A 14,081-nucleotide genomic window follows, 5' to 3' on the forward strand; every position below is an offset into this window, starting at 1 on the left:
AATATGATTATTCTGTAGGTAGTGGCTGAATTGATATTTTCCTTGTCTCAGGAGAGGGCTTCATGTTTGGGCTAATTCACACTTGAGCCCTACCTAGCAGGTAGGAAATGTTCATCTTTATATCTGAGATTCAAGTCTTCAAAGTTAGTCAGAGAAGTGCTGAGAGTTCTGTCTTCTAGGACTACCCAAATTCTGGATCTTCAGCTTTCTGGGCATTTTTAAAGAAGTACTTGCTACTTTGGAACTCAGTTTCAGCACTTAGAATGTATTTTATTGTTTGGGGGTATTAAAACTTACACAGGAAACCTTGTCTGGCCTTTATGAGAGTTGATCCAGTTGGAGTTATTGAGGGATTCTTTTTTTAGACTTTATTTTAAAAGAAATATTTTTTATTGTTGATAGTATTACAGATATCTGCCATTCTACACCCCCTCTTCACCCCCGCTCCCAGCCCCTACCCACCCCTCAATGTCTTCACTAACCTATTGCCCGTGTCCATGTAGGCTTTCTTTTTTAAAAAATTACAGGTTCAGCTCTAACATGTGTGGCTCAGTTGGTTGGGTGTCCCGTGCACCAAAAGGTTGCCAGTTTGATTCCTAGTTAGCAAACATGCCTGAGTTGTGGGCTCAATCCCTGGTAGGGAGCATATAGGAGGCAGCTGAAAGATGTTTTGCTCTCACATCCGTATTTCTCTTCCTCTCCTCTTTAAAATTCAATTAAAAAAATTTAAAGTTACAGGTTCACAATCCTTTGTATCAAACCCTTGGATTCAAACCCTTGGATTGGGTTTTAGGAAGTTTTTAATGAAGCATTCTCATCAAGTTGATGTTTTTGCAGTGAAATCAATGACTATTCACATTGAATTGAATACATAGATCAGATAAATAGCCTCATCTAAATTTAGGTCAGGTTTTGCTACTGACATATTTGGGAAATTTTCATTTGGGGGAGCATTTTAGAATTTGAAATTCAAGGCAAGAAATTTGGGGCCTGAACTAATCATCTTATGCTTTTTCTTTCTTTTCCCCTGTTATGCTTTTTGTATTAAAAGGAAAATGGAAACTCAGCGGTATGTAGAGTAGCTGCTCCTGAGTAGCATGCAGTCTAGAACGGTTGGAACAGGCTCCTGCACTTGAGCAGGTCCTGCCAGGTTAGAGAGGGATGAAAGTTTCCTGGGCAGAAGGGCTGAATTGTTCATAGCCTCCATGAGAAAACTAGTGAACACCTGCGCAGCCCAATTAGTTTAAACACCAAGCTGGAGGGGGAGCAGGGCGTGGTGAGAGCCCAGGAATGATGTTGGTAAAATGCTCAAATTGTGTTTAATAAAATAAAGTTGTTCCCAGGTCTGATTGGGGGTGGGTGGGATTTTCTTCTATTTGTACAAGTTTGCTGTACTTTTTTTTAGATGTCAAGAATAAAATTTGTAGTGCTGGTAAAAATAAAAAATAGAAAAGATTTTAATTAGTCATGTATTAATCAGGGTTTACAACCACTAAATATTATTTCACAAACCAAGAGTCTGATTTTATGAAGTTATATCTAGTCTTTTATCTATTGTGTATAGGTAAATACACAGGATGGACAGTTATGAGTCCTACCACCTACTAGCTGTTTAATCTTGGTGGATGACAAAACACATCTGGACTTTAGTTCTTTCATTTGTCAAAAGAGTATTATCCCATCTACACATTTATGTAGATTGGTATTTTGGATGGAATGAAACAACATATAAAAGTTTTTCCATGTGAAAACGGCTGTTCAAAAGTAGGGTCACAGTTTAATTTCCAGTAGATATTGTATGACCTTGTGACTTGTTCTACCTGAACCATTTTTTATCACCAGTAACGGGGAAAATAATACCTACCTCAAGGAGTTGTGAGGATTAAAGAAAATAAGATGCTCAAACTGTGAAGTTTGGGGGGGGGGGGGGAATGTAGGTTGATTTTTATTGCTCATTGACTATAAAGAAAGCATGATTAATTTTGTATATTTATTCCTTTGACTACAGATCAACCTTAAAGTCCATTTAAAATATGAACATTTTCTTGTGAAACTTGACATACTTCGCATTAAAATGAATAGAGAACTCACAGGTTTGAATGATAAAATGAAAACACATCATAGAACTTTGGGTCATCTTAGTATTGACTAATGCTACTTTTAGGGGGAGTTAGCCACAATTGAACATCATAAATTAATTCCACACAGCAATTCACTATTTCATTGTAGATTGACATGTACAAGAAAGGAAAAGAAAATTCACAAGGTTCTGATGAAATCAATCTAGTAGAATAAACTTTCTTTTGTTACTTCTTTGGCTTTTGCATCTACCACCCACACACCATTCATCTGAACCCTTTCATTGGCACAGTTTTCTTTTGTCCTACTTCCATCCACCACCTCAGTTTTCCAGGGTGTCAAGTTGCTCTAAGAGTGAAGGCTTGAAGTCTCTAAAGTTCACTGAAACAAGGCAGATTCTCCATGGAAGATATGGGTAGTTTAGGAACAGATGTGACTGTTTTCGTGGCATGTGGTACTTGTGCCAGCCACAGACAGGTAAAGCTTCCCATCTGGGCACACACAAATTTCATAGAGTCTTTGTGAGCTGCCAACAGGACCCCAAGTCCCATGAACCAACTTGGGTAAACATACAGTTTCAGAATCAAGCACAAGCTGTTTGGGAGAAAATGAAAGATTAATTGGTAAAGGAGGAATGAACACGATAAGATAAAACGCATATTCTCAAAATGTTCTAAACAAATTAGTTTTTCTCAGCATAGAAAATGAAATAAGCACCTGCTTTTACTTGTTATAATTATCTGAATCTTTTATAGCCTATTTCTATTTTACATTCAGGCAAAGTGTTAATAATTCCTTCAATTTGAAGTCATTTTTACTTTTACCCATTGTGCCAGTTGAACTAGGAAAATTTATAATGCTACACTCACAAAAATGTCTTTCAGAATTACCTGACAAAAGTAAAAATAGAATTCATTTGCTGATTCACATTTATCTTGTGATCCACTTTGACTTTATGTTAAATCATCTAGTCACTATTAGGATAAATTACAAGCCACAGAAATAGATTAATCTAAATAATTTTTACCTGTGAATGTTGGCGTTTCTCCTGATTTTATTTTCTGTGAAAGGCAATTACATTTATCCTATTAGCTAGCAACCATTTCCCTAACTTTAAACATATTTGAAACTCCTGCCTTCTATTAGATGCAGAAAAGCAGTAGATAGTGATAAAAGCCAACTAAAATAAAATAAAAGCTACTGAATTTTATGTTCCTATTACAGTTAAACTGAAATGCAAACAAATGGCTATTGGTGGAGATTTGGAAATGTTTTTTGATCACTGAAGGCAATAAATATTGTCGCACTGAGTTGCAAACCGTACCTATTCCTTCTTAGAAGGAATTAAAGCATGTTGTGGGTAGGTATAATGATCTGTTTTGCCAACAAAGTTAGATCCTTTATTTTATGTGGCTCTCATCCTTGAACTCCAATCTTTTAATAAATTGATGTTTTCAGGCGTCCTTCCTCCCAGGACACTGACCGCTGCCATGTGAAGCAGTAGGTGAAACAGTATTAGTGGCATTACAGGAAAAGCTTTACCCTTATGGTCTGGGACTCCTAGAATAAAAGGAATAAAATGGGTATTTTTGAAAAAAGCAGAACCTATTTAATAGGTTATTGCCCAGTGCTTTGGGTTCTGTGGGTACTTGCTTTTTCCCATGTGTGTTTGATTATTTTTAGCTTGTCTGCTTTTCCTCTCTCCTTTTTTTATGGATAATTGGTAAATTTTTTTCTAATTATTTTTTTCCAGCAAACTCTAGTCACTGGTAGTTCATGTACCTCTTCATTGCTCATCTTTTTATGCTTTTGTGGGACAATATTTTGTAGGAGGCCACACATTGCTTCACTCTGAACTGGCCCCCAGTAATAAGGGAGAGGAACTTTATGAGTCAGACTGCTAAAATTGACACATAATTCATGCGGGGAAAAGTCATGTTATTTAAAAATTACAGTCCATATAAATTTTTTACAGTTAATGTATTTTAAGAATGTAGTGACATTATGAATTAGTAATAAGATTCCAAATGTCTTGATTTCCATTTTTGCATTTATCTGTTAATGGTATCATAACTTTTTAAAGTTAAAACTTGCAGGAGCTTTGCCAGAGGACTTTTAAATTCCGTTCACTGGCTGTCAGCCGGGTCCTGTCTACATTAATGAGCTGCCTCTCCTGGCCTCCATTTGTTGCCTCAACTACACCTTCCTCTTAATATTAAATTACATAATTTCAAAATGTTGCCACCCATATTACCATATTGGTGTCTTATAGCCCTATGACATAGTTAAGCAAATATTATTTCCCCTATTTGACAAATGAGAACATAGGGCCCAGTGAACCCTGTTATCTTTCCTGAATTCAAATAGGTAATCCGTGAATTGACCTAGCACTAGAACAATCCAGGTTGAGTAGCATGTGCTCCATTGCCTCGCTGTAACTGTGGCCTCTATCAGTAATGTTTTATTTCTGGACTTGAAGTTCCAGATTTTATCCTTATTGTAATTTACTTTTAAAGATCATATTTTCATTTAAACATAATTTGGCATTAGAAAGCCCAGTGCTATAAGCGGTAACAGATAATGGTTGTCACTTACAGGTACCTTCCAATGACCATATTGAGAGAAATTGAATCACTAGGAAATGGAAAGTTGATATTCTCTGTAAACTCTGAAAGTCTGTAGTATTTTTTCAAAGCTGAAAATAACAAGAGACTTGATGGCACAAATACCAGTCAAAGAAAGCTGTCTGGATTCAATATGGAATTATTTTAAACTTTCTTAGACCTTCTTTCAATGCTAAATTAATATTTGCCTTTGTTTCACATTTTCTACTCTATGCTTTTTGTAACATTTCTTTATAAACTACCATAAATTTAAGATACTGATACCTTACGGACATGAGTATTGTCAAGACATGCAGTAGGAGCTTGATCAATTGAACTCACCATTCCATCATTACTATGAAAAATGATGTCCATTTGAGAAAGGGCCTTGATTTTCCCAGCATGAGCTTGCATATGAACACCCTTTGGGGCATCCATGCTTAGACTTCGTGTGGGAGATTCTAATCTGAAATGAGAGAGAGAAACCAAGGAAAAATAGTATTTAAAAAAGCCACCCCAAGAATGCCTCAATGAACAGCTTAGCACAGAAAATATGATCAATAAGATATATAGTATCTTCACATCATTCTTGAATGCTAATAAAATGTACATTATTTAAAAATCCAGAGATAATGTGTAGTAAAGAAATTCACTTCCTATTAGTGAGAGTCTATTGAAATAGTATCCTCTAAAAACAGATAAAACAGTAGAGAGCCCTAACCCTATGCAGTGGCTTCAGACGACATGGTTAAGCACTCTGGCATTGCACACCAGAAGAAAATGCTATTTGTGAATAAGTTTGTAAAATTATATTTTTAGTTAAAACACAAACTTTTCTGGAAAAATAGACAAATTTAAGGGCAACATGTGCATCTGCTACATATTTAAAAACTAGAATGTAAGTTAGGCATTCAGATTTTGGTTGCTTTTTAAAAAATTTAGGAAAGTTACAGGGCAGATACAAAGATTTATTTTGGAAAAATACATGAAATGATGGAGTTAATACACAGGATGGAGAATGACCTCAGCTGGCTTTACAGTATACTCATAAAATTTATCAGAATCTCTGTGATTAAGTCAAACATAATACAGAAATTCTAGGAATATATGCACCAGAAAAAAATCTCTTATTTTTCTCTGCCTGGAAAACACTGAATTTCCACCTTATGGCACAATGTGATTACTTGAAAGATTTTTCAATTGCTCCAACCCAACTCCAAAGTTTAAAAGGCTGTTTGATTGACATGTTTAAAGATCTATGAGAGGAAGAACAGAATAGAAAAGGATCTGCATCCTCCGGGAGAGTAAGATTAGAGTGCAGGTGTGTCAGAGAGAAAAAGGGAAGTGATGAAGAAGAGAGAAGTACCATGTTAAGGAATTTGCATGTGAATTGACTGAATATTTATTTGACAGAGTTTTTAAATCAGATGGTTGCTGTCTTCAATTGGCAAGTTTTTTGTCTATCACTATTTGCAATAGTAAACAAAGTTTCGTTCTCTTGTATACATCTCAATATGTGAAATTTTATCTGTTACACATGTTAAAAGTTTAGCTTGAGTATGAGAAAACACTTAGAGATAATTATGGAATTTATTCGTCTAATTATGTTGGGTTTAGGTCATGGGCAAACACTGGTATTTCTATATAAGCTTGGTCAACCTCAGCAAATTTCAACCGGTGTGCCACAATAATTTTTAAAACATGCAATACCTCACTAATTAGTCAGGACACTGACCTCTTTTCCCTCTGATTGTCAAATAAAATAATGACAACAGCCAATACAACAATAGTCATCCTTTGTGAATGAATCAAAATTATACCTTTTTTTGTCAGATTAGCAAAAAATATTTATTGGTGGGCTGCAGAAGTTTAATAATTAGTTTATGTGAGCCATGAGATGAAAAAGTTTGAAAATCATTGATTTAGCTGGTTGCCCATTTTTACTATTTTGACCTTTGCAAATTGCATACTTATTTCCTGCCTTAATTGATAGAAAGGAGGGGAAGAGGAAGGGAAGGAAGAAGACATGTAAGCAACCTGTAAAGGTCTGGTCCATTTCAGGCAAACCATTTGTGAACTGGAATACCCTAGTAAAGGTGAATCTGTTTAAAATATCTGTTGTCAACAAAATTGACTCAATAGGGCCAATTACTCATTTTTAACCAGATCATAAAATGGTGCTTCTAGAAGAGCAGATTTCTTCTTCTTTGCCATCATTTCTAGCCTTGAAGATGAAATATTTCAGTTTAGCACAACTTAAGACTCATTAGTCAAAGAACATATATGCATAGCCCATGAACACAGACAACAGTGTGGTGATGGCCAGAGAGAGGGTGGTGGAGTTGAATGGAGGTGGGTGAAAGGGAGAAAGTGGGGGACATCTATAATAGTGTCAAGAATTTTTTTAAAAGACTCACTTTTACCAGAGTCTGTGATTAAAATGCTCTGAAGTATACATCTCTATAAACACATTGAAGAGGAGTCAGATATTTTAATAATTTAATTTAATAATTTAATGTTTTCTTTTTGTTATGTTTTAGTTTGCTAGTTATATCTACCCTTTTCTTCAAATATGTGAATATATAAACATTTTTCAATGACTTATATAAAGAGAAAAAGTTTTGAGCACTTACAGAAAGCAATGCAAATAAACAAATATATACACATATACACAAAATACATATCGTAAAAGCACAATTAAGATAATTTGGTTGCTAAAGCAGATGAGTTTTCAGTTGTATTCCTTTTAAAATAAAGAAAACAGAATTCATTAACTTCACAAAGATATGCACATATTTATTAAAGTATAGCTGGTGTGCAAGATTCTATTAATTTTAGGTGTACAACAGTTGCCATTTTAATCTTAAGATGTGCTCACCACACAGCAATGGTGGTGGGAGCCTCTTCTGCCTCCTCAGCAGCACTAAGGATGTCTGACTGCAGCTTAGGCCTGCTCCCCGCTGGCAAGTGGACATCCCCCGAGGGCTGCCGAGCTGCCAGAGGGATGTCTGACTGCCAGCTCAGGCCCAATCCCTCAGGGAGCAGGCCTAAGCCAGCAGGTGGTCATCCCCTGAGGGGTCCCAGACTGCGAGAGGGCACAGGTCGGGCTGAGGGACACCCCCCCCCCGAGTTGCGAGAGGGCACAGGTCGGGCTGAGGGACACACCCCCCCCCCCCGAGTGCACAAATTTTTGTGCACCGGGCCTCTAGTTGACTATATTCGCTTTCACCTTCTATACCTATCACTCTACCACCCTGTCTGGCAACCATCAGTTTGTTCTTTGTTTCTATGAGTCTGTTGTTTGTTCTTTAATAGAATACATTTATATAAAATAAAATTCTTTTTTTTCAATTACACTTGACAACCAATATTATTTTGTTTTAGTTTCTGGTGTACAGTATAGTGGTTAGACAATCGTAAACTTTACAAAGAGACCCCCTACCCCCTGATATTTTAAGTACCCACCTGGCATGATACATAGTTATTACAATATCATTGACTACTAGAGGTCCGGTGCATGAAATTTCTGCACGGGGGGTGGAGAGGGGGAAAGAGGTGTCCCTCAGCCCAGCCTGCACCCTCACCAATCTGGGACCCTCGAGGGATGTCTGACTGCCCGGACATCCCTCTCACAATCCAGGACTGCTGGCTCCCAACCGCTTGCCTGCCTGCCTGCCTGATTGCCCCTACCCGCTTCTGCCTGCCAGCCTGTTCACCCCTAACCACTCCCCTACCACCTTGATCAATGCCTAACTGCTCCCCTGCCAACCTGATTCTCCTAACTTCCCTCCCCTGCAGGCCTGGTCACCCCTAACTGCCCTCCCCTGCAGGCCTGGTCACCCCTTACTGCCCTCCCCTGCAGGTCTGATCACCTGCAACTCCCCACCCCTGCCGGCCATCTTGTGGCGTTCATTTTGTGTCCATATGGGGGCGGCCATCTTATGTGTTGGAGTGATGGATTTGCATATTACCTCTTTATTATATAGGATGTTCCCTATGGGTACTTTACATCCCTGTGACTATTTTGTGACTACCAATTTGTAATTCTTAATCCCTTCACCTTTCTCATTCAGTCCCCCAACACCATCCCCTTCCAGCAACCATCAGTCTGATTTATTTCAGTATCTATGAGTCTGTTTCTATTTTGTCTCTTTATTTATTTTGCTCTTTATTTATTTATTTTTTAAATATATTTTTATTGATTTCAGAGAGGAAGGAAGAGGGAGAGAGAGATAGAAATATCAGTGATAAGAGAGAATCATTGATTGGCTGCCTTCTGCACACCCCACTTGGTATCAATCCAGGCATGTGCCCTTGTCTGGAATCAAACCTGGGACCCTTCAGTCTGCAAGGTGGCACTCTATCCACTGAGCAAAACCATCTTGGACTATTTTTCTCTTTAGATTTCACATAAAAGTGAAATCATATGGCATTAATATTTCCTGATTTATTTTACTTTGTCTGTTCCATTTTTAATTTTTTTACACTTGATCTTAGCCAAAAGGCCGAGAAGAGATAACATTTTTAATTTTTTTGAGGAAACTCCATACTGCTTTTGACAGTGGCTGCACCAATTTGCATTCCCACCAACAACAGTGCACAAGGATGCTGGAAGCCGGTCCATCCTTGCTGCTTGACACAGTCGCTGCAGGGAAAAAACATCTGCACAGCTTGTTTCAAGGGACCTGGCGTATACTGCATATGTTTGCTCCCCCTCTTAGCGCTATGTGTTTTAAACAGGACCACCTCCCCGAGAAAGGTTGTTTCCCCAGGTTAGGGATTAACAGGACTAAGGAAGAGAATAAATCAGTAAATCCCCCTAGTGTTACAGAAGTACCATGTACTACTTATGAAGAACTTGGACTAAGACTGTTGGCAATAAATTTGGGACTTGTTGGGCCCACATCCCCAGGGGTCTGCCCACCAGGGAAAGCACCAAAGCCTATACCCCTGGAGATCCACCGACACAGGGCAGTCCCAGGGAAGGCAAGCAGTGAGGCTGGGAGGACATAATCTTTACTGGGTAGGATAATCTCCTTCAGTCACTTCCTTGTAGTTTATCAGTAGAGCAGTGACCTTGGAATAGCCCTTATAATGGAACACAGAGATTAACCTAGATAAGATTAAACTCAACAGAACTAGATTAACAAATGCCCTAACCTTTGGAATAGAATGGATAGGATTAAAATCAACTGGTATAAATACAGATGTAACAAGAGAATAAAGACAGAACCTAGCTAGAGAACCTGGCAGGAGAACCTGGCGGGAGAACCTGGCAAGAGAACCTAGCTATGCTGATCAACTGAACGCTGCCTCCATGTCCTTCATTCTTTGCCGACTCCGTCCACACCTTTGGGAACCCCTGGACCTGCTGGGGCTGGACCCCAACACAAGGATTTCCTTTTCTCCTCATCCTCACCAGCACTCGTTGTTTGTTGATTTATTGATGGTGGCCATTTTAACAGGTGTGAAGTGATACTTCATTGCAGTTTTAATTTGCATCTCTTTTATGTTTAGTTATGCTGAGCATTTTTTCATATGTCTCTTGGCCATTTGTATGGCCACTTTGGAGAAGTGTCTATTTAGGTCCTTTGCCCATTTTTTAATTAGAAGAATTAACATCATTTAAATGTCTATACTACCCAAATCAATCTACAGATTCAACATAATCCCTATTAAAACACCAATGGCATACTTTACAGATCTAGAACAAATACACCAAAAATTTATATGGAACCATAAAAGACCCTGAATAGCTGCAGCAATCTTAAGAAAGAAGAACGAAGTAGGAGGGAATCACAATACCAGATATCAAACTATGCTATAAAGCCATCTTAAACAAAGCAGCCTAGTACTGGCAAAAGAACAGGCATATAAGCCAATTGATCATAACAGAAACTCCAGAAATTGACCCACACTATTACGGTCACTTAATATTTGATAAAGAAGACAAGAACATACAATGGAGTAAAGACAATCTCTTCAACAAATAGTGTTAGGAAAACTGTACAGGCATGCAAAAAGATGAAACTAGACCACCAACTTAAATCATACACAAGAATAAATTCAAGCTGGATAAAAGACTTAAATTAAGATGTGAAACCAGGCAGACACAGCTGATTCTCATAGCCACTTGGCCTGGAGGTCAAACCCTCCCTGGTATTAGCTACAACAATCAAGGTTTAACTATAAGACTGCGCACAAAGACCACTAGGGGGTGCACCAAGGAAGCATAACAAAATGCGGAGACAAAGAAACAGGACAAAATTGTCAATGGAAGATATAGAGTTCAGAACCACACTTTTAAGGTCTCTCAAGAACTGTTTAGAAGCCGCCGATAAACTTAATGAGATCTACAAGAAAACTAATGAGACCCTCGATGTTATATTGGGGAACCAACTAGAAATTAAGCACACACGACTGAAATAATGAATATTATACAGACTCCCGACAGCAGACCAGAGGAGCGCAAGAATCAAGTCAATGATTTGAAATGCGAGGAAGCAAAAAACACCCAACCGGAAAAGCAAAATGAAAAAAGAATCCAAAAATGCGAGGATAGTGTAAGGAGCCTCTGGGACAGCTTCAAGCGTACCAACATCAGAATTATAGGGGTGCCAGAAGAAGAGAGAGAGCAAGATATTGAAAACCTATTTGAAGAAATAATGACAGAAAACTTCCCCCACCTGGTGAAAGAAATGGACTTACAGGTCCAAGAAGCGCGGAGAACCCCAAACAAAAGGAATCCAAAGAGGACCACACCAAGACACATCATAATTAAAATGCCAAGAGCAAAAGATAAAGAGAGAATCTTAAAAACAGCAAGAGAAAGAAACTCAGTTACCTACAAGGGAATACCCATATGACTGTCAGCTGATTTCTCAACAGAAACTTTGCAGGCCAGAAGGGAGTGGCAAGAAATATTCAAAGTGATGAATACCAAGAACCTACAACCAAGATTACTTTATCCAGCAAAGCTATCATTCAGAATTGAAGGTCAGATAAAGAGCTTCACAGATAAGGAAAAGCTAAAGGAGTTCATCACCACCAAACCAGGATTATATGAAATGCTGAAAGGTATCCTTTAAGAAGAGGAAGAGGAAGAAAAAGGTAAAGATACAAATTATGAACAACAACTATGCATCTATCAACAAGTGAATCTAAGAATCAAGTGAATAAATAATATGATGAACAGAATGAACTGGTGATTATAATAGAATCAGGGACATAGAAAGGGAATGGACTGACCATTCATTCTTGGGGGGGAAAGGGGTGTGGGAGATGCGGGAAGAGACTGGACAAAAATCGTGCACCTATGGATGAGGACAGTGGGTGGGGAGTGAGGGCGGAGGGTGGGGCGGGAACTGGGAGGAGGGGAGTTATGGGGGGGGAAAAAGAGGAACAAATGTAATAATCTGAACAATAAAGATTTAATTAAAAAAAAAAAAGATGTGAAACCATAAAAATCTTAGAGGATAACATAGGCAGTAAAATCTCAGACATCTCACATAGCAATATGTTTACAGATACATCTCCTAGGAAACTAAGGAGAGAAATAAAAAAATGGGACTACATCAAAATAAAAAGCTTCTGCACAGCAAAATAACTACCATCAAAATGAAAAAGAAACCGACTGTATGGGAGAACATATTTGCCGATGATACATCTGATAAGGAGTTAATGTCCAAAATATATAAAGCACTCATACAACACAACAAAAGGAAGACAAACAATCCAATAATAATTAAAAAAATGGGCAGAAGACCTGAATAGACATTCCTCCAAAGAGGACATACAAATGGTCAAGAGACATATGAAAAAAATGCTCAAAGTCACTAATCATCAGAGAAATAGGGGTAATGACTTAATGATTAAGATGAACAATTCACAAGATTATGTAGCATAGACTTGTATGCATCTATATAATCTAAAAAAGAAAAATCAATATAAAAATATAGTGGGAGTTTTACTAAACCTCATTCAGAAATTGATAGGTGCTGAAGAGAAATATAATAAGTTATATAGAAGATACTAACAATTTAATTCATAAGATTTACCTAATAGTCATCAAAATCTGTATCTATAATAATAAAAGTGTAATATGCAAGTTGACCAAATGACTGAACAGCAGAACGACTGTCTGGATGACACACTATGACACCCACTGGTGTCAGGCCAGCCAAGGTGGGTGTAATGCAATTGCAATACAATTTGTCGGTGGCCCCACCATCGCCCCATGATCGCCCCAAAGAGGAAGGCCCAGGCTACCTGGCTGGTGGCACTGCAGCGACAGGGTGGGACCTCCCTCTGTGGAGTGATTGATTGCAGGGCTCCTAGACTGCGAGAGGGTGCAGGCTGGGCTGAGGGACCCACCTCCCCCAGTGCATGAATTTCATGCTTGAATTTCATGCACTGGGCCTCTAGTATATTCATAAGATTTACCTAATAGTCATCAAAATCTATATATCTATATTGATACCAATATATCGTGCCTTAAAGCAAAAGAGAACATGCATTCACCATAAAAATTTAGGAATAACACTATGCTTTTGCTCATAATTTTGAAATCTCAAGTGTCAGGGAAAAGTATCTAGCAAGAAATAAAGAGCCAAAATGGACTTAAGAAATAAAAATCTTGAAGAAAGAAACTTCATTAAAGAAATTGAATTGGTAGTGAGAAGAAATGCAACTTCCTTAAAAGCATAATATTTTTCCTTTCACAGAGGAATTTCTACCAAATCTTCAATTGCTCTTACACCATTTCAAAGTCCAGAAAAAAGACAGCTGGGAACTGAGACTAAAATGGAACTTTTCCAACTTTATAATAAATATAACCTATATCAGAAATTATATATAATGCTGCAAAAACCAATAATAATCACTTTGAAAATGTAATAGAAAAAGAACTAATTCTTGATAGAATCAAAGACTAGGAGCAATCTAGTAACATAGGCCAAAATTAAATGGAGAGTATCACAAAATGTTATTGTAGGGTATAAAGGAAAATAAACATATATAAAAAATTAATTCTCCCTATAAGTCAATGCAATTCCAACCAAAAATTCAATAGCGTTTTTTTTATAAAGCATGACAGACTGTTTAAAAATTTTAAATGGAAAAATGAAAGTCTAAAAATATAAAGACAATTCTGAAGAAGACATGGTGGGAAACTTGCCCTAGCATGTAACAAGTTATATTGTAGAGAAGAAAAGTCCTTTGGTTGATCTCTCCCCTTTACCTGCAACCTCCCCTACCTTCCCAATGAGGTTTGAGCATCTGATCAATGCTTCTCTGTCTCTGGATCTGTTTTTGTTCATCAGTTTATGTTGTTTATTATATTCCACAAGTGAGTGAGATCATGTAATATTTATCTTTCCCTGACTGACTTATTCCGCTTAG

General features: G+C 37.7%; 1 protein-coding gene across 1 annotated transcript in view; it reads right to left on the reverse strand.

Moving 5' to 3' along the window:
- Positions 1-1,976: 1,976 nt before the first annotated feature.
- Positions 1,977-14,081, reverse strand: part of SGCG (sarcoglycan gamma) — a 208,701-nt gene continuing 196,596 nt past the window's right edge. Inside the window, exons 11-12 of the mRNA XM_036301222.1 lie at positions 5,025-5,148; positions 1,977-2,673 (exon numbers count right to left, since the gene is read on the reverse strand). Of these exons, the coding sequence (XP_036157115.1) occupies positions 2,500-2,673; positions 5,025-5,148 (298 nt within the window). The 3' untranslated portion in view covers positions 1,977-2,499. The remainder of the gene's footprint in view (positions 2,674-5,024; positions 5,149-14,081) is intronic.

The sequence above is a fragment of the Myotis myotis genome, unplaced genomic scaffold, assembly GCF_014108235.1.
Source record: "Myotis myotis isolate mMyoMyo1 unplaced genomic scaffold, mMyoMyo1.p scaffold_m19_p_3, whole genome shotgun sequence".
Taxonomy (NCBI): Eukaryota; Metazoa; Chordata; class Mammalia; order Chiroptera; family Vespertilionidae; genus Myotis; species Myotis myotis.